Source organism: Mus caroli, chromosome 7 (genome assembly GCF_900094665.2).
Source record: "Mus caroli chromosome 7, CAROLI_EIJ_v1.1, whole genome shotgun sequence".
Lineage (NCBI taxonomy): Eukaryota > Metazoa > Chordata > Mammalia > Rodentia > Muridae > Mus > Mus caroli.
This window is the reverse complement of record NC_034576.1, coordinates 145,726,975-145,748,153: the sequence shown is the minus strand read 5'-3', so window position 1 is coordinate 145,748,153 and position 21,179 is coordinate 145,726,975. Positions and strand designations below refer to the sequence as shown.

General features: G+C 43.4%; 1 protein-coding gene and 1 non-coding gene across 6 annotated transcripts in view; both read left to right on the top strand.

The window, feature by feature from the left end:
• Nucleotides 1-21,179, top strand: part of Nap1l4 (nucleosome assembly protein 1 like 4) — a 37,085-nt gene that overhangs the window by 4,037 nt on the left and 11,869 nt on the right. For all 5 annotated transcript variants that reach the window (XM_021167427.2, XM_021167432.2, XM_021167430.2 and 2 more), the window contains 9 exons: nucleotides 3,658-3,688; nucleotides 5,661-5,719; nucleotides 7,632-7,731; nucleotides 9,966-10,107; nucleotides 10,266-10,352; nucleotides 12,209-12,340; nucleotides 14,035-14,106; nucleotides 16,830-16,969; nucleotides 19,017-19,162. In XM_021167427.2, the coding sequence (XP_021023086.1) occupies nucleotides 3,675-3,688; nucleotides 5,661-5,719; nucleotides 7,632-7,731; nucleotides 9,966-10,107; nucleotides 10,266-10,352; nucleotides 12,209-12,340; nucleotides 14,035-14,106; nucleotides 16,830-16,969; nucleotides 19,017-19,162 (892 nt within the window). In that variant the 5' untranslated portion in view covers nucleotides 3,658-3,674. The remainder of the gene's footprint in view (nucleotides 1-3,657; nucleotides 3,689-5,660; nucleotides 5,720-7,631; nucleotides 7,732-9,965; nucleotides 10,108-10,265; nucleotides 10,353-12,208; nucleotides 12,341-14,034; nucleotides 14,107-16,829; nucleotides 16,970-19,016; nucleotides 19,163-21,179) is intronic.
• LOC115031632 lies at nucleotides 14,888-15,014 on the top strand. Its single transcript, XR_003837302.1, has one exon. It is a non-coding gene; the product is annotated as a small nucleolar RNA SNORA54 (small nucleolar RNA).

The window sequence follows — 21,179 nt, the reverse complement described above, 5'->3', positions numbered from 1 at the left end:
TTAAAAGGAGAGAACAAACTCTGACCTCCATGTGTATAGCATAAACAACCTCCCCGGGAGTGGGGGTGGGGAGGCCTTTCCTGATTCCTTCTTAAAACATGTCATTCCTTTGTCCCTTTGACATGATCCTAAGTTGTAAGTCAGCACTCCTGTAGGACCTGGTTACATGTCCTTAGCTTCTCTGGGTCAGCCTGCCATCTTTCAGACTGAACCAAGATACTGTACTTTAGAGTTCCTTTATATCCGTGCACATACTTGCATATGTGCTGGGAGTAGAAGTCAGAGGACAATTCTGGGTGTCTGTTCTTTCCTTCCATATGGGACTCAGTAATCAAACTCACATTATCAGACTTAGTGGCAAGCACCTTTATTCACTGACCCATCTCATCTCTTCAGGCCAGTTTAGGTTATAGTAATCATGTGCTTATCTTGTGTTAAGCCTTTGAAGACCTTTGGCTTTTATGAAGACAGATAATATATAAAAGTGTGGGTTTTGTGAAGTGTGATGCCACTCCACAGCTTATGCCTTTCTTTGTCTTTCGGGAGTGCCAGTTTAGGTGTTCATGGTTAAGAGCACTGGCTGCTCTTGCAGAGGACATGGGTTTGGTTCTCATTACCTTATGTGGTGGCTCAAAACCACCCATAACTCCAGTTGCAGGAGAATCTAGTGCCCTCCTCTGGCCTCTTTGGGTATTGCACATATATGCTACACATGCAGTCAGGCATTCATATGCATAAAAGGTTTGTTTGTTTGATTTGTTTTTTTTTTTTTAAAGATTTATTTATTTATTTATTTATTATATGTAAGTACACTGTAGCTGTCTTCAGACACACCAGAAGAGGGAGTCAGATCTTGTTATGGATGGTTGTGAGCCACCATGTGGTTGCTGGGATTTGAACTAAGGACCTTTGGAAGAGCAGTCGGGTGCTCTTACCTGCTGAGCCATCTCACCAGCCTGATTTGTTTTTTTAATCTTTAAGAAGTAGCCAGTTTAAAATTTGCTATAAAAATTTAATGTTTTCCTTCTGAAAGTTTTTTTGTTGTTTGGAGCAAAAAAGGAAATGAACCTAAAGTTCTATATTCTAGTAGTATCATAGTAACAGTATGACTGTTATAATCTAACTTGATCGTTAGGATTTTTGTGTGTTTTGTGTTTTAAGACAGGTTCTTTTGTAGCCCAGGCTAGCCTCTAACTTCAGCATAACCATACCTTCCAAGTCCTGTAATTACAGGTGTGCATCATTATGTCTGACTCTTGATGCCTTTTAAAAGTAGTTTGCCTAATAAGGCTTTGTGCTATAGAGTCATAAAACCAGTATTAAACCTGTCATTTTAACCTTAAAAACAAGATGGATGTTTCTCTCGACACCTGCATAGCTCTTTTATGACTTTCAGTGTTTGGTAAACACAGTAATAGATGGTGCGGTGCTGGAGCGTGTGCTTGGCGCTTTGCCTTAGTTTCAGTGTGCAGAGGATAGACTTACGGGGCAGGATAGTCTGTGTGAATGTATCAGAGATGGGCTGACTTGCTGTACCACTGTAGTGCTTCAAGTGGGCGTGGCTTCTCAGTCTTTGGTGGTGAGACTGATGTACTGAGGATTGCTGTACAAATGGGAAAGCGTGATGGGCTAGGAATGCAGTCCAGAGAAGCTGCTGCTAGCCATAGGTAGGTAATGGGGTACTGTAACTGTGGAGCCAAAGTGCAAGGAATGCCAGTGTGTCACCAGCTCAGTGTTTATTGCTCATTCTTTAACCCAGAAATATTACATGAAAATCTTGCCATCTAAGTTAAGAATAGCAAGGGGTGGCAAACCACATTTGACTAAGGTGTTCAATGGAGACCTCGAACAAAAGTATACGGTAGAAAAGCCTTGTTGGACATCTGGGCAACAGTGTTTCCTGGAATTGAGAATGGTTCACTTTGTAGGGTAGATGTAGGAATGTACATCTGTGGCCAGTGAGTTTGGACTGCAAAGATCTAGGGTGTGAGGAAGGTTCGTTGGAGGTGAAGCTGAGTGTGGGAAGCTGCTGTGTTGCTCTGGGTTTGGTCATGTGCGGTACTTTTGTTGTCTTACTCTTTTTGCTTTCATAAATTACTTAATTTTTAAAAGACTAGTCATATGTACTGGCTGGTTTTGTGTGTCATTTTGACACAAGAATTATCAGAGAGGAAGCAGCCCCAGCTGAGGCAATGCCTCCATGAGATCCAGCTATAAGGCATTTTCTCAATTAGTGATCAATGGAGGAGGGCCCAGCCCATTGTAGGTGGGATCACAAGTGAGCTGGTGGTCCTGAAAGCAAGAAAGCAAGCTGAGCAAACCAAGGGAAACAAGCCAGTAAGCAGCATCCATGATGGCCTCTGCATCAGCTTCTGCCTCCAGGTTCCTGTCCTGCTTGAGTTCCTTGTTCTGACTTCCTTTGGTGGTAACAGCAATGTGGACATGTAAGCAGAATAAACCCTTTCCTCCCCTTGCTTTTTGGTCATGGTGTTTCATTGCAGTGATAGAAACCCTACCTAAGACATGTGACATGTTTTTGTGCATTTTGAGTTTGTTTTGAGACAGGGTTTCCTGTGTATCCCTGGCTGGCCTGAACCTCAGTATGTAGACACTTGCCTGTGCCTACCAAATCCTGGGATTAAAGGCATGAACCACCTGCACATGTTTTATTTTGAAACAATGAAAACCTAATAGAAAATTCAGCTAGTTACCTGTGAAACAGTTGCCCATCACTCTTGCTGGAACTGTTTTTCCTGTCTCTTGTTTTTCCTAGCAGGAGTATAGCTTTCAGAAGGTCTCATTATGTACACTTGGCAAGAGTGAGGGGCTTTGTATGGTTGTCCTTTTTTCATTCATCATACCCTCTTGAAGTAGGACGGCTGCCTAGAGATGAAGTATTCTTACAGAGTGGTCTGGTTGAGTGTCTCATGGTGTTTTCACAGTGTAGGTGGCATAAAAGATAGATTAACATTGTTCTGTCTCTATGAGAGACAGTTCAAACAGTGTGCTTTTGAATTGTTTGAGGAAGTTGCTGTGTGGATCTGTTGGGTTTACTGTAACGAGAAGGCAGATTAGGATTCTGTTTTCTTACTGTGAAGTCTGGTCACTTTAGTGTCAGTAAGAATGTTTTGGGTCTGGCTCAGTTTGTAGCATGCATGGAGCCTTGGACTTTATACCAGCCCTGCGTAAGCCTGGCGTGCTGGTGTATACTTGTCATCCTAGTGCTGGGGATGACGTGCAGGCTGAGGGTCAGACGTGCAGGGTCATCAGTCTGGGCTACATGAGACCTTGTCTCAAAAATTTTTTTCATTTCATTTTAATTTTGTTTTTTCACATGGTCTCACTGTGTAGCACTATTTGTCCAAGAACTCTCTATGCCTCAGACTCAAGTGATCTATTTGTGTCTGCCACCCAGTTGTTGGGATTAAAGACATGCATCACCATGTCCAGTGAAACCTAGATCTTAAGTGTACCTGTCTATGAGATTAGACATGTACCTGCTCGTATAACTTCAGGTCACATCAGGGCATTTCCATTTCCTTCACCTGCAAAAAGGTCTCAACTGCCATGACTGGTGAAGTGCCATCATGATGCTGGAAGAGTAATAGAACATTTGTGTGTGTGTGTGAATGTAATTGTGAACTTTCTCATTTGTAGGGGACAAAGGCGTTCAGATGGCAGAAAACAGGTAAGCCAAAATAGACTTTGTTTACTAGATCTCAAAGTTTAGGTATGGAGCTAGAGCCCACTATATTTCAGAAACTAGAATTCAAAGTTAACTAGTTTAAACTTCAAGTGGTAATGTCCTTTTTTCTCCCTTTTGCTGGCAAAGAAATTGATCTCCCCATCTGTGCTCCCTAGCCTTTAATCCCTGTTTCCCCACCCTTGGTGAAGTCATGTCATTAATCTGACATACCTGCCAGGGATCAGGGAAAGGATTGTTAGTGGGATATGCAAGGTCCGTGTTGGTTGAGTGTTGTTTTGATTTTTTTTTTAGTTGGTATATAAAATAATAGATTTTATTGTGGCATTTTCATACACGTATGTCATTAATTTTGTTCATAATTGCCCTTCATTTTCCCATAGCTCTCTCTGCTTTCATGTCCCAGAGATGCACTGGAAGGGCTTGTAGAACTTTGTCTTCAGGAAGGTATACATGGCTCTTTGGTAGCCAGTCAGGCCTGTGTTTGTGAAGCCGTTGTTTTAGTGATGCTGCATGGTTGGCAGAGCACTGTGACCGTTGCATCTGCTGTACAAGGCCACTTGTGTGCTCTGCTGACCAGAGGGTAGCTTCTTGTTCCAGTGAAGTGGCTTAAGCACTATAGACCAGTTATATCATCAAGAGATTGACTGTCAGAATAAAAATTAGCAGGCTGGAGAGATAGCTCAATGGTTTAGAATGTGTACCACTTTTGCAAAGACTTAACTTTTTGTTCCCATCACCCACATTAGGCAGCTCACAAACTCCAGTTTGGAGGATCTGATGTCCTCTTCTGGCCTCCATTGGCATTGCACATAACCACATAAGACATACTCATAAACATAATTTTTGTTGTTGGGTTTTGTTTTTAGGACAGAGTCTCAATGTGTAGTAGCCCTGGGTGGCCTAGAACTCCCTGTGTACACAAGCATGGCTCAAAATTCCTAGAAATCCACCCGCCTCTGTTCCCAGGTGTTGGGATTGAAGGTGTATATATCATCATACATGGCACATACAAGGTATTTTTTTAATTTTAGAAATTAAAAATGAGGCAAAGTATGGTGGTACACAATTGTCACCATAGGAAGCCAAGACTACTGAGATAGACCCTGTCTCAAAACAGAAAGGAAAAGTTAAGAAGCTTTGGCAAGGGTTACAGATTAGAACAGCCTTTGTATTGGGTGTGAGGAAAGGGAGCTGTATGGGTGTGATCTCTTTAGATGGGAGGAAGTCTCCCTTAAATAACACATTCCTGACCATGTTGTCTTTTTTGTTTGTTGACTCCCTACCTCCTTGGGGGACAAGGTCTTTTTTTTTTTTTTTTAATTTTTAATATTTTTATTACATATTTTCCTCAATTACATTTCCAATGCTATCCCAAAAGTCCCCCATAGCGCCCCCCCACTTCCCTACCCACCCATTCCCATTCTTTTGGCCCTGGCATTCCCCTATATTGGGGCATATAAAGTTTGCAAGTCCAATGGGCCTCTCTTTCCATTGATGGCCGACTAGGTCATCTTTCGATACATATGCAGCTAGAGACAAGAGCTCCGGGGTTCTGGTTAGTACATCATGTTGTTCCAACAATAGGGTTGCAGATCCCTTTAGCTCCTTGGGTACTTTCTCTAGCTTCTCCATTGGGAGCCCTGTGATACATCCAATAGCTGACTGTGAACATCCACTCCTGTGTTTGCTGGGGGACAAGGTCTTATGTAGCTCTAGCTGTCCTGCAACTTACTATGTAGAAAAGGCTGGCCTTGAACTCACAGAGATAAACCTGCTGTTGCCTCTCAAGTGCTAGGATAAAAGGCATGGTGCAGCATGCCCAGCTAGTGTTGTCTTCACCTGACCTGGAGTCTCTTGCTGTACAGACCCTAATACATTGGATAAACACTGAAAATGCCAATTGGTGCTATGTCTGAGATTCTGTTCATAATACTTTGTAAACTTGTTGTTTTAGTCTTTCAGATGGAGGCCCTACAGATTCTGTGGAAGCTGCTAAAAATGCCAGTAATACAGGTCAGTGCAGTGGATGAAGCAGTGATTATAGAGGGTTTCCATGTGTGACTGGGGGTTTCTTCTACAGAACCAGTTTGTTACTATAAATGACCTAAGTGTCAGAATGTTAACCAGACTAGCACCCAACGTTCCTCTCCTGCTTATTCTGAAGCAAAACCTAGATGTATGTTTGTGTATGTAAATTCACATGCAGTCATCTTCAGTGCACATTTGATTGAATATATACACACACTAATAATGATAAAATGGAAAAAATCTTATCTGTCTCTGAGCAGACTGTGCAGACCATGATATAATTCCAGCACTTGGGAGTCCAAGCAGGAGAATCTTAAGTTCCTGGTGGACCTGGATTGTATGAGAGAGGAATTGTTCAACTCCATCACCTAGTGAAGGACAGTTCCTATTCTCTTGGTGTCTCCTTTTATGGGGAGGGAGGGGGGAGTTCTAAATAATAGCTCAGTGTTACAAGTTCAGAACAAAGGCATGTGAGAAGGTCAGAGTACTTTTTTAGGTAGGTTTGGGTGGGGAAATGGCTTTCTAGGGAAGAGGGCAGTCTGGGGAAAGCCATCTCTTTGAACTAAGTGGGTGAATGCTTTAGAAGCTAATCTTGTCCTTGTCCCTGGCTTCCAAACACCAATGGGACTGGGGAGCAAGGTGTAACCAGAGTTAATTACCAGCCCCTGAAAGTTGGTAGTCAGTGATCTCTGGGACCTAGGCTGGCTACAGGCAGGAGCCTCTGACTGTCACCACCTGCCCACTGGGGTGATTAACAAAGATACTTCTTTGTTTTGTTTTGAGACAGGGTTTCTTTATGTAACCCTGGCTGTCCTGGAACTGGCTAGGTAGACCAGGCTGGCCTCAAACTCAGAGATCTACCTGCCTGTCCCACCCTGCCCCCATTCCCCCATCCCAAAAGATACTTTTTTTTTTTTTTTTAAAGATTTATTTATTTCATGTATGTGACTACACTGCTGTTTTCTTCAGACACACTAGAAGAGGGCATTGGATCCCCATTACAGATGGTTGTGAGCCACCATGTGGTTGCTGGGAATTGAACTCAGGACCTCTGGAAGAACAGTCAGTGCTCTTAACTGTTGAGCCATCTCTCCAGCCCTCAAAAGATACTTTTAAGATACAAGTCTCTAAACAAGTATTTTACTATATTTAGAAATTAGGAGCAAAGATAAGTAAACATGTGTTGGGGATTTATATATTTGTTTATTTTAAAGCAAGTGTGGTCTGAGGTGCTGCAGTTTCTTCTTATCTGGACCGAACACAAGCCTCTTTTCTTATTCAGAATTCTGGCTTAAAAGCACTAGGTGATGTGTACTACTTTTTTGTTTGTTTTCTGAGATATCTCTTTGTAGATCTCTGGGTATCCCTGACTGTCCTGGAACTCATTATGTAGTCTAACCCCAGAATTCAGATTGTCTGCCTCTTCTTCCTGAGTGCTGGGATAACAGCCTGTGCCGCTGTCCCCAGCCTGGAATATATTTCTAACAGACATTTGTGGTAATAAGGATTTAGCCCCAGGGCTTCATATGCTAGGCAAGTAGTATACTATTGAGTTACAGTCCAGCATTGTGGGTGGTTTTTTTGTTTGTTTGTTTGTTTTTAGTTTTTCGAGACAGGGTTTCTCTGTGTAGCTCTGGCTGTCCTGAACTCACTGTGTAGACCAGGCTGGCCTGGAACTCAGAAATCCACCTGCCTCTGCCTCCCAAGTGCTGGGATTAAAGGCGTGCACCACCACGCCCAGCTTCTTGTAGGTGTTTTATTTTGAGATAAGGAAGGTCTTGGCATGGCATTTCCTTACTTAGCCTTTTGAGTAGCTTGGGTTGACAAGCCTGAGATCCAGGTTGGTGTTTGGGTTCTTGACTGCTAAATAATTATTCTCATTTCCAACTCCTCATAGAAAAACTCACAGACCAGGTGATGCAGAACCCACAAGTGCTGGCAGCTTTGCAGGAACGTCTTGACAACGTCTCTCACACTCCTTCTAGTTACATAGAAACGTAAGTCCATAGCCAGTTAAGCAACAGAACAAACATCTTCGTGTCTTAGAGGAGCAGCAGGTGTGTTATTCATAACTCAGGAGCAGCTCCTCTTGTCTGCTTGGTAGTGCACAGTACCACCATGTGGCTGGTAGAGGACTTGGCTAAGAAGCTAGAGTGCTATTTGGCCAGCTGTGGGACAATTGTACCTTTGCCCTTGTCAGGAGGCCTGTGTCCTGTGTCCTGGCTCTGTTATATGGTAGAAATGAGACATTGCTTCTCAGGGCCTCCCTGTTTGCCTTCTGGAAGAAATGAGCCACCTCAGGCTCCATGTCCAGTTGGGTAAGGCTTAGCTGTTACAATAGGAGGAGACACTGCACATTTCCTTGTGTCCATTTAGAAACCTTTCTGGGTTTACTCTACTCAGTGGGTACAGTTCGTTTTGGTTCTGTTTGGCTTTCCTTATTTGTTTGTTTGTTTGTTTGTGGAGTAGGTGGTAGGATGTAGTGAGGGAGTTGAGAATGGTGTCTGGTTTTCTGGTTTTGCTCACTGAGACAGAGGCACAGGGTGATGATAGCTTGTGAGAACACGGCCTCACATATCTGTTGGGCCAGCACTGGCTGCTTGTGTGGACCTGTATTCAAATTTGCTGTGAACATGTTTTCACCTGGTGGCATTACTTTTCAGGTTTTAATTTAAACAATTTTATAGGTTAAATTCTTTTTTCTTTCCTTTCATACTCAAGACAGGGCTTCTCTGTGTAGCCCTGGTTATCCTGGAACTTACTCTGTAAACCAGGCTGACTTCAGAACTCAAGAGATCCACCTACCTCTGCCACCTGCAAGCTGAGACGAAAGGCACTGCCCTGCATGGTTTTGTTTTGTTGGTTTGTTTTCCTTTTGGTTTTAGGAGTGCTCATATAAAGAAAGAAAAGAAACTGTGGAACCAAGGCAAAGAAACTCTTAGCTGGTGCGATTAGGAGCGAGAATTCTATAAGGTTGCCCATAGACTTCATGTTCAGTTCTAGCGTCAGGGCCTACATGCCTGAGTCCTTGTCAGCCAGCCTGTGTCTAGTCCTTGTGTGGGAGTTCTGCTTTTGTTCTTTATTATTATTATTTCATCCCGTTGTATGCATGTAACGGTCAGAAGATAGTTTAAAAGAGTTGGTTTTCTTGTTCTACCTTGTGATTCTCACGCATCTAACTCCTCAGGTCACTAGGCTTGGTAGCAAGCGCCCTTACCAACTGAGCCATCTCTTTGGTGGGCTTTTGTTTTAAATTATGAGTGTATGTGTTTGTGCATGCACGCTTGAGTACAGATACACATTGACAACAGAGGCATCTGATTTCCCTAGAGCTAGAGTTTTAGGTAATTTTAAGTCACTCAGCATGAGTGCTAGGAACTGAACTCGGATCTTCTGTAAGAGGGGTAAGTACTGTTGAGCCATCTCTCCAGCCCCAGTCATTGTTGTAGTTGTTGTTGTTTTTTAAAGATAAAATCTTGCATGGTGGCCTACTCTGAGCTTGAATTTACTATGTAGCCAAACAAGCCTTGAACATCTGATCCTTCTTCATCCACTTCTCAAGTGTTAAGATTATAGGTGCATAACACCATGCCCAGAGCCCCACTTCTTTTGTTTTTCCTGTATGTGTGTGTGTGGTGTTTGTGGGTGTATGTGCCTGTGTGTGGTGGGAATTGGACAATATCTGTATATTAGGTTGCTGTGCTACCTTTTACCTACACTTTTCTTTCTTGTTCTCTGTGTATCCCAGAATAGCATTCAACTTCTGCAACTCTTGTTGTAGCCTCCCACATGATTGGGATTGCAAATGTGCTTTTTGGTCTGTTTTTCATCACCAGTTTGGTTGGGACAAGAGAGCAATTTTGTAAACTGATACCCCATTTCTGCTTTTGATATACTATGGGATTGATTTTTTTTCTTTTTTGATATGGTCTATATATACATACATACATACATACATACATACATACATACATACATACATATATCTCTCCCTGGCAGTCCTAGAACTTGTTAAGTTAGGTAGATCGGCTGGACTTGTGCTCACAGAGAATCCACCTGCCTCTGCTGGAATTAAAGGCTTGTACCACCTTGCCCAGCAAGCAGTCCATTCTTTTCTGTTGGCTTTTTTGCAAGTAATGTTTTAGCAGCTCTTTCTAATCAGGGTGCTTATTGTATGTGTGTATGTAGTTGTTTGCTGGCACTAGGTGTTTTATTTCCTGTTCTCTTGTAGTTTACCTAAAGCTGTCAAAAGAAGAATTAATGCCCTGAAGCAGCTCCAGGTGAGGTGTGCGCACATAGAAGCTAAGTTCTACGAGGAAGTTCATGATCTGGAGAGGAAGTATGCAGCCTTGTACCAGCCTCTATTTGACAAGGTGCGTGCTGTTAATGTGCTTGCTTCATGCAGTGACTCCTGTGGGGTGAGACACAGTACCACCCAGGGAATTTGACTGTCTTTGCAGAGGCCCCTGTAAACAGCTTTTGAGTTTGCAGAGAGCCTAATGTGCTGATGGACTCTTGGCTTTTTATGTAGAGAAGAGAATTCATCACTGGTGACGTGGAGCCCACAGATGCAGAGTCAGCGTGGCACAGTGAGAATGAGGAGGAGGACAAGTTGGCTGTAAGTTTCGGTTGTGCATGGTGTTTAATCCTAGTTATTTTTGTGGTATTAGGAGATGACCTCAAGGGCTTGCTCTGCTTCATGGTTTCTGTCCACAAAGCTTTGTAGAGTGGGACTATAGTAGTTCCCTTCTCTCCACTGGGTACATGAGTTTATGATGACACTGTGGCATCTGAGGCAGTGTGCTTAGTTGCCATGACAAGTGAGTTACTACCCCTTCTTAGTGGTCTGTGCAGCATAGGGTTGAAATACAGATCAGGCAGGCAATCATTGGTTGTAGTGTGCAAGGCATGGTGGAACATGATTTTTACCCCAGCATTAGACAGGCAGACAGATTCTTGAGTTCCAGGCCAGTATGATCTACATAGTGAGACCCTGTCTCTAGAACAAAGCTAATCAATGAGAGTCCAAGGCTAGATAGAGGAGGTGGGGGTTACAATGGGTGGGAGCTATACATCTTCCTCCTCAGTGGGGAAGAAGGCACGTGTATCCAGGGGCCATCTGGAGCCTCAGGCTGCTCGTCCTCGCTCAGTCTTTAGACCATCAGGTAACTGATTGACCAGCATCATGACATTGTATCCACTTTCTGTGACAGTCTCATCCACATACCATGGAAAGTTCTAGCATGGTACAAGGTTCATTTTAACTTATATTCTGGAGGTTTGCTTTGCTTTTTTTTTTTTTTTTTTTTTTTTAAGTACTAGGGATGTAACCCAGAGGCACACATGCAAAAGGCAAATGTTCTACCACCGAGTTACACCAAAGCCCCTATCTGCCTAATTTTTTGTTTAGATAACAGATAGCTTTGGTTCAATAGAACTATCTTTCAGTGATCTTTTTGGAAATATGTTTAATTTTTATGGATATACGTAATGCCAGTTGTTTGTTTGTTTGTTTTTGAAACAGGATCTCATTATGTAACTTGAGCTGACATGGAACTCACTGTTAGACTAGGCTGGTTTTAAACTCACATAGATGGCATATGCTACCAACCCAGCCAGTGTTCTGCTTTTAGACATTGGCAGAACTTGGTTGAAGCTGTGGTTTTACATTAGGTTGTTCCTAATGATCCAAGAAAAGCCCGTTTTGATGATTTAAAGATCTCTGCATGTTGTTCTGACTTAACAGGCATCATGATAAGCATTCAGAATCCATTTGGTTCAGCTTCCTTAACCTACCTTCCTCCTGAGGCTGTGTTTTAAGTTTCCCTTCCATAGTACTGCATGGCCTATCTGATCACAGTGCTAGTGTTTGTTCAGTACATCTACCCTCATTACCCTCAGCTGTTTCCTGGGAACTGCATACCCAAGTTGAGCAGTGTGCTGATTACAGTGCTCCTGCAGCAAACAGATTTTCCTGGGGTTTGTGTGCTTGTTTTGTTTGTGAGATAGCCTTGGCTGGCCTGGAACTTGGTATATAGACAAGGCTGCCCTCAAATTTATGGCAGTCTTTATGCCTCTGCCTCTCATGTGCTGGAATAACAGGTGTCAACTACCATACCTGGCCTGAATTGGGGTTTTCTTTACATTCTTGGTAATGGATGTGACTCCGGATATGTGTCTGCTAGAACTGTTGCAGTTTTCGTTCTTGTATGATGATAGGAAGCTCACCAAGCCAAACTGAACAGTCTCTCACAAGTCTGGTGGCAGTTCGTCATCTGTTCTGTTTTTTTCCCCTCGATAGGATATTCATTATTACACTTGGACATAGTACCATGAATGTGTTTTCCAACTCCATGGTTTGGAAACACAAGAGGAAAAGGAAATTGTGTAATGGCTCTTAAAATAATGTCTGACAGTAAGTCCTTGAACTGTGTTAGATTTTGATTTCAAAGACTTTTAAAATCTGTTTTGTAGGGAGATATGAAGAATAAAGTAGTCATAGCTGAGAAAGAAGCAGAAACAGTGGAAGAGCTGAACCCCAAAGGCATCCCTGAGTTCTGGTTCACCATCTTCAGAAATGTGGACATGCTTAGTGAGCTGGTACAGGTAAGGGGCTTCTGCCTGGTGAGACGGGTTGGGGGAGACGGGTGATGCCCAATTCTTGTATGTTGAGAGCTTGGCTGGTGGTGGTTACTGGGTGCTGCTGGGATTCTTTTTTTTGTTTTTTTCGAGACATGGTTTCTCTGTGTAGCCCTGGCTGTCCTGGAACTCACTCTGTATACCAGGCTGGCCTCGAACTCAGAAATCCGCCTGCCTCTGCCTCCCAAGTGCTGGGATTAAAGGCGTGTGCTACCACCGCCCGGCAGGATTCATTTTAAGATGAATGAAAAGTCTCCTTTTGGGGGCTGGCACTTGGGCAGTAGCCCTGATCCCTCAGTGCTCTAAAGACCTTTGTTGAAGAAGGCCGAATTTTCTTTGGCAGTACTTGGTGGGGACAGTTGTATTTTCTTTTGTGCTCCTGGGTGTTGTTGCTCACACTGCTAGGTGGGGATAAACCAAGTAAAACTCAGTTGTAATGAGGGTATAGTTTCCAGTATAGTATTTAGGTACGAGGCTGCTTATCTCTTGGAGTCACTCTGTTGTATGTGTGGTCTGGCCAGCTTTCTGGCAGCTCTGATAAATGTGAGGGATGGGGCATTAGGACTTGTTGGTAACATTGCTTTGCTTTGCTTTGCTTTGCTTTGCTTTGGGAGAGAGTGCTGGTACTTTAATGGGAGTATATGTGCATGTACTTATTCTCATACCTCCATATTGGTTCTCGTCTGATGTTCAGACATCCCATTTGGGGTGGCAGTAGATGCATGATAGGCTGCTGGGATGGCCATGCAGATCAGATGTGTAGCGTGGCAGGCATTAGTGTAGGTTCATGCACCTTTATTGGTGTCAGACATGTGACTGCTTTTGGTGTGGTCTGGTTTTTTATTTTGTTTTTTTGTTTGTTTTGTTTTTCTAATAGCTAGTAGGTATGGTTTTTTTTGTTTTGTTTTGTTTTTTTGTTTTTTTCCTGTGATGTTTAAAAAACAAAACAAAAATCCTCAAAATTGGGACGTGGCCATTAGTGGGCTTAGTTCTTAGAGGTTTGGAACTTTAAATTCTGAAACTCAATGTCAACCTTAGGGTGAATGAATTACCATTCTAACCTGTAAGTAGTATGTCATTTCAGGAATCCAAATTTTCATTCCTTTAGCCTTTTCTCATGTAGGCTCTTTACTGTACAAGTCTAAGCAATAGTCATTGTAAGTCTGGCTCCTATGTGTTAGGCTTTGACATATTGGCTCCTATGTGTTAGGCTTTGACATATTCTGTGGCACTTCTTACAGAAGTGGCATATGCAGATTCGGGATATTAATTTTCCCTAGTTAATACTGTGCAGGAAGACCAGCAGCTAATTTAGCCATCTCCCCTGATGCCAAGCCTTTTACTTTGCTATTTTAGATGTTGGGGGCCAGAAGTCTTGGTTAGTGGCACTGTGCCAACTGTAGGGTCACATGGTGGCAGGAGAGCATGGGACTTCCCTGTAGCCAGCTTTGATGACACTCTAGAGACAGGTGGCAGCTGATTCTTGGTGTGTTGCTGCCACCACCAGAGAACATATTGTGAACAAATTGGCATTGCTTTCCAGAAGTTACTACAGGACAAAGACAGGATGCTAATAGAGACAACCCAGCATCTGGGGCACATGCAGCTGTGACTGCCTTGAGGGGTGGACTGTTATTCAGAGTTCTCTCTTTCTTTGTTAGGAATATGATGAACCGATCTTGAAACACCTGCAAGATATTAAAGTGAAGTTTTCAGACCCTGGACAACCTATGGTGAGTAGACCAAGCTCCTTACTGATTGACTAGGGTGCCAAAAATCTGATTTTTGTCACTCAAGAGTTGGGCAGCCCTGAGGATGCCTGCTCATCAGACTTCTCTTGTTGCTGCAGTTGGTAATGGGCCAATAACACGGACCATATCATGTCCCAAAGCTGAGTAGCCAGCTGAATACAGGCTGGTGCCAAGCTGACCTTGCCTTGACTGCTGGGCTGTGGTTATCACCTGGTCATCCTCTGATTCAGTTGCTGGATTTTCTTGTTTGGTGGAGAAGATTGACATACCATATTTTTCCTAGGAGTCACCTGAGAAGCAGCAGGACATGGTGACATGAGCTCATAATCCCAGGAGGGAGGTGGATTACTTGAGTATAAGAGTCGGGATCAGCCTGAGTCACAGCACAGTGAGGTTTTTTTGTTTGTTTGTTTTTTTGTTTTTTTCGAGGCAGGGTTTCTCTGTATAGCCCTGGCTGTCCTAGAACTCACTTTGTAGACCAGGCTGGCCTCGGACTCAGAAATCCGCCTGACTCTGCTTCACGAGTGCTGGGAATAAAGGCATGCGCCACCACACCTGACGTGAGATCTCTTCTTAAAAGAATGGGAAGAACGTATACAAACATGGCCAACACTGGTTCAGAAATCCAGATTCTAAGAAAAATACTTCCTTAAAATAACCAATGTAGATGTGACTGAAACTACCCCAAAACTGCTTCAAACATGGGACGTGGTCTGGCCTCTGGGAAGATGGGCTTACTAGGATGTGCTGGGCCTCACCTACTCAGCACTGTTCGTAACCTGTCAGCCTTGCTGTGGCTGGCGGGTTCCATTCCAGTGCTACAGGATTTCCAGTGACACATGACTGACTGGCTGGCTAGTGGCTTTCAGTTTCAGGTCTTGGAGACACACTGTTAAGAGGAGATAGGCAAGGGATCTTGAGGGAGGAAGCTAGTCCCTGGTTAACAGGTGGAGATAGGACAGTGGGTGGGATTTCTTTATCATCAGTCCTTAGGGGCAGCTGTATACATCCCATCCCTCTTTCCTTTATAAGCGTTAACATTTGGCTGTCTACTCTGAAGATTGCCTCTTGTGGTCAGAGGCGGTCGTCTTGTTCACGTGGCCACAGGAGCTCCTTCCCACCCAAAGCTCTGGCTGTGCTACCTGATCTCTACCTTTCCTGGATGGGCAGATTGGAGATGTTTGGTGGGATTTTACTTTCAGTTCATCCAGACTCAATTGTACTTTTACCTTCTTATGAATTATTTCATTGTTGTGAAATAGGGTCTTGTAGTGTAGCCTGGGCTAACCCAGAATATAGACTAAGCTGATTTCAAAGTTGTGGCCCTCTTGCTTCTGCTGCTCATGTTCTGGAATTACAGGCGTATGCTACCTTGACTGGTTGGGTTTTTTTGTTTGTTTTTGAAATAGAGTATTCACACTATATCTCAGGCAGGCCTGAAAATCATGGCACTCTCCCTCTGCCTCAGCCTTCCAGGTGCTTAGAATATAAAGCACAAGCTCACCTACTCTCATCTAGATCAGATCTCTCTCTTTCTTTCTCTCTCTCTCTCTCTCTCTCTCTCTCTCTCTCTCTCTCTCTCTCTCTCTCTCTCTCTCTCTCTCTCTCTTTTCTTTCTTATTAATACCTTATTTGATTTCTGATGATTCCATCCATTCCCAGCCAATCTTATCTTCCTCTGCATGTTAGTTGGGGCTGTACTCCTGCTGAGGCAGTGGTTACTGTGAGCATGATCAGCTAGGCTAGAGTGTATTGAAGTTAGGCCCAGTTCTTCCTTCCAGTCCCATGCTCCCAGAAGTAAGATGAAATAGACTCAAAATATATTTACAAATACCTTTACCATATAGCTAGGCTCATCTCTGACTAAATATAACTTAAAATATCCCATTCATTCCTGCTTACATTCTGCCACGTGCCTGGTTGCCTATGCTCAGGCATAGCCATGTGTCCTCACATCTTCCTTGCCAGTCGCCCTTCTGGCTTTATCCCAGAATCCTTTCTCTCCCAGATGTTCCACCTCTATTTCCTGTCTAGGCCGTAGGCTTTTTAAGTGACAGGTGATGCATCTATACAACACACAAGATATTCATTCTCTCTATCAGAGTGGACTGTTCCCCCACCCTCACCTCCTCCAAAAAAAATCACAGATGATGATTTTGGAGGTCAGACATATTTAATTATTTTGGTTACATGATATGTCTGAGAGCATTGCCTAATCCCACAGAGGTTTTTGGTTTGGTACATTTTGCCTCAGAAAATCATCTTGTTTTGGTTTTGTTTGTATGGTTTTTTGGGTTTTTTTTTTTTGAAACCAGGTTTCTCTGTGTAGCCTTGGCTGGCCTTGAACTCAGGAATTTGCCTGCCTCTGCCTCCCAAGTAGTAGAATTAAAGGTGTGTGCACCACCACTGCCCATTTCCTTTATTTTTTGTTTATATATTTGTGAATTGGCTAGTTTTTTTCTTGATATACCTCTTTTTCTGCAAATATTGTGAGGTACTGTGCAGCTTCAAGGGAGCAGGTAACACTGTCTTCTCTATTACCTCCCATGAAGGACCCTGTTTTCACTCACTGCAAAACACAAAATCTGATCCAGATTTCATACAAGGTGGGGCTGCCCATGTTGAAGGGCTATGTAATGTGTTGTGAGTTCCTTAAGCTCTTTGCGCAAATGTTAGGTAGTTCTTACTCTGGATTTTTGCTTCAGTCTTTTGTGCTAGAGTTTCACTTTGAACCCAACGACTACTTCACCAATCCTGTCCTGACGAAAACGTACAAGATGAAATCAGAGCCAGACAAGGCCGACCCGTTTTCTTTTGAAGGTCCTGAAATTGTGGACTGTGATGGGTAAGAACATGTCTTTCTGCAACAACAGCAGTAATGGTTTTGAATTTTAAAATGAAGAGTCAGGTGTAGGGGTGCATGAGCGTTCAAGGCCAGGCTAGGCTATATACAGGAAGATCTCTGTAAAACAAAGAAAAAGATCAAAAACGGGAATGATGTAAAAAAAAGTCTTAGGGGCCAGAGAGATGACTGTGTAAGCATAAGGATCAGAGATCAAACTCCAGCACTTATATAAAAAGCCACGTGTCTGTAACCCCAGCTTTGAGGGTGCAGAGGACAAAAAGATTGCTGGGAATTACGGGCTTTCAGCCTAGTCAAGAAAACAGGAGCCCTGGATTCAAGAAGACCCTGCTTCAAAGGATTGGGTGAGAGCGTTAGGGGAGGACAAGGACAGCTGATACCCTCTTCTGTCTGCATCTGGCCTGTGCATTTATGCAGAGTCAAACACACACACAGAGTTTGCACTTAGAGCTATACAGAAATATTCTGTTTGTTTTTGAGACAGGGTTTCTCCATCATGGAACTCCCTCTGTAAACCAGGTTGGCCTCCAACACAGAGATCCACCTGTCTCTGCCTCTCGAGTGCTGGGATTAAAGGTGTGTACTATCACTACCCAGCAATATTTTTTTTTAAATATATTTTAAAGTCTGGAACCACTTAAAAGCCCTTCAGAAGTTGTCTGTAGTAGCTTATAGTTGGGACCCTGCAATGTGGATATGGCTAAAACTGGAAGGTGTCGTGTCCTAAGGTTCAGATATACTTGGAAGCCTATCCTCAGTTTCTGTTTGAGTGGGGCCAGGCTTTGAATTCTTTAGATAACCAGGAATTGAAGGGTTTTTGGGTTTTTTTTGTGACACTGGAGATTAAACCTAGGATCATTACGTAGGAGACCAAGTGTCCTTGGGGCTTGTGTCCTCAGCTCCAAGTTTCTTTTTAAGATTTATTTTTATTTAATGTGTATGAGTGTTGTGTCTGCATGTGTATCTGTATCACGTGCATGTGGTGCCCACAGAGGTTGAAAGAGGGCATCAGATGCTCTGAAGTTGGAGTTGAGGGTGGTTGTGATGCCACTGTGTGGTTGCTGGGAAGCAAAAACTGGTCTTTTGAGCTATTTCTCCAGCAGAAGTGGTTTTTTAGTCAGGGTGTCATTAGGTTGCTCTGGCTTGCCTAAAGCTTGCTCTGTAGACTAGGCTGCACTTAGAGATCCACCTGCCTCTACCTCCAGAGTGCTGGGATTAAATGCTATGCTACCATCGTGCCCAGCAAAGCCCCAAACTCTTAAGAGGAAAAGTATTTGTTGAATGATGAAGTTTAATCCATGTCACAGTTCACTTACAGCTTTGGAATATGACACTGAATTTGCTTCCTGATAAATGACAGTACTAGTTTCTAGACCACTCAGTGGAGAGTCAGCTTGAAGTTGACTCCTGTGGTTGTGTCTCACTGTTTGGGAAATTGACCAGAACCAGCTCAGTGTTGTTAATGTCACGAAATGATTTTGGGCTTCATTCAAGTTCTACGTGATTTAAAGGCTTGAAGTATTCAGGGTTAGGTTAGGGGAGATCTTTTTCCAGGCCCAGTCTGTCATGTAGGAGAGGGCTTGGCTTTTTCATGTTTTCCTGAGCAGACATCATTCAGCTGCCACCAGAAGTGAGACAGTGGCCCCTGCTGTCACTTAGTTGATTTCTGAGTTGGAGTACATGAGTGGTAACCCTAGGTGTGCTCAGGCATAACGAGTGGTGATGAGTTCTTGAGCATTCTGTGGACTTGACAGTGTCTTGCACAGAAGACATTTCAGAATCCTTATAGACTATTGTGGAAGAATGCTGTTGTCATTTCAGAGCTGTAAGGCTTTTGAGCATTGGTTATTCAAGGATGATGGGACCAGGCTAGCTCTTGTAAGCTGTCATACAGATGGACTTTGGGGTTCTTTTCCCTGGTTTGCAGATGAGTGGTGTCAGATGTTACAGATGGCTCTGGCTTCCTTCCTGGACAGTAGTGGGATTTCTCTTGGGGCAAATGTCTATAACAGTTACCTTGTCCCTGCAGGTGTACAATAGACTGGAAGAAAGGAAAAAATGTCACAGTCAAAACCATCAAGAAAAAGCAGAAGCACAAGGGCCGGGGCACCGTACGAACCATCACCAAGCAAGTGCCCAATGAGTCCTTCTTCAACTTCTTCAGCCCCCTGAAAGGTGGGCAGGGGCAGCTTGCTCTGTGTTCTCTGTAAAGTTGTTCCATTCCCTCATACTTGCTTAGCTCTTAGAAATAGTGTGTGCACCTCAGGAGAAGATGACCACTTTTCTTGGCATATGGAAGGGATAGGCAGGAGGCAGGCACAGACTCTCTAGGACCATTCCTGGCTCAAGCTAGTCACAGTTCCAAACCTGAGTCACCAGTCCAACTTCTTTTTCTTATAAATTCAGTTTTCCCTAGTTTTATACAGTTCGACAGAGCACAGGGCTTTACTTGGAATTACTATGTGATAACGTTTTTAAAGGCTAAAAACAGAATTACAACACTGAAGCTTTTTGCTAGTTTTCTGAGCTATATAGTAAAGATGGGACATTGAGCCTAGTAATAACTGCAGTCCACTTGGGGACTCCTATCTCGGCAGTCCCACAGTAATTGTATGATGGGGGTGGCTAGACCTTTCCTTAGTGTTAGAGAATGGGTATGAGGCATTTTCTTGTCACTTTCCATGAAGAGACCATCATTGGACATAAATATTCATCCCTGCTGCCAAGATTATCCAATGTAGAGTTGTTTGGGGGACCTTAGGCAGGTCCAGTCCTGGATCTGGGCACTTGGCTTTGCTTTGTCCTAGAGCTTGCTGCTGTTGTCCACCATGTGTGCCTCATGGGACATTTGGGTAATGTCATTGTAATGACCATTTTCTATGATTTAACTTTGAACCCACAAAACACAAAGTATGTTCTGTTAGCAAGTAAGAGCTTAGTGCTCAAGATTCCTGTGTGAGGAAATTCCTTTAGAGTGCACACTGACATACATGGTGGACCAAGCTGGCTGTGTGGGGCCCAGGTGGAGGATCCCTGCCTTTAAGAGTTGGCTTCTTGATGGGCATAGTGCACAGGCCTTTAATCCTAGCATTTGGGAGGCAGAGACAGGCGGGTGTCTACATAGTAAGTTTGGAACAGCTAGAGGTACGTAGTGACACCCTGTCTTAAGAAGTTCCCTAAAACTACTCTTTTTTATTATTATTTTATTTTTTGGTTTTTTTTTTCGAGATAGGGTTTCTCTGGGTAGCCCTGGCTGTCCTGGGACTTGTTCTGTATACCAGGCTGTTCTTGGACTCACAGAGATCTGCCTGCCTCTGCCTCCTGAATGCTGGGATTAAAGGCAAGTGCCACCATGCTTAGCTCCCTAAAAGTGTTCCTAAAGCAACAGTGAAAGTGGAATTCATTTATAAGCAGATGTATATTTAGGGGTGATGTTTTATAGTGGCACAACTCTGAAGTTAGCTTATTCAGTTTCCAGCCTGCATTTTTTTGTTTTTAAGATTTATTTATTTTATATATGTGAGTACACTGTCACTGTCTTCAGAGACAGCAGAAGAGGGCATGGGATCCCATTACAGATGATTGTGAGCCACCTTGTGGTTGCTAGGAATTGAACTCAGGACCTCTGGAAGAGCAGTCAGTGCTCTTAACCACTGAGCCATCTCTTCAGCCCTCGATTGAATTCTTTCTTTTTTTATAATGATGATAATGCCTTTATTATTATTCTTTTTATATGTAAGTACACTGTATCTGTCTTCAGACACTCCAGAAGAGGGCATCATATTCCATTACAGATGATTGTGAACCATCATGTGGTTGCTGGGATTTGAACTCATGACCTCTGGAAGAGCAGTCAGTGCTCTTAACCGCTGAGCCATCTCACCAGCCCCATCCAGCCTGCATTTTAAAGGGAAATGAATATAAAACTGTAAACAGTAGAGGAAGTTGAAGAGGAGAAAATAAGTGGCTACAGTTTCAGTCAGGCAACATGTAACAGTATCGAGTGATGAGTTCTAGGACCAGGAAAGGAAGGAGGATGGTGCTCAGGGGCTGGGCTACAGATTTGAGGATGGAGGCACTACTACATTGACCTTCAGCCTACAGAATTGGCCTAGAAGGCATGTGTTGTGGTGCTTGTCACTGGGGAGACGGGATCCAGCCCTCAGACTGTTCCTTGCCTACATGGTAACAG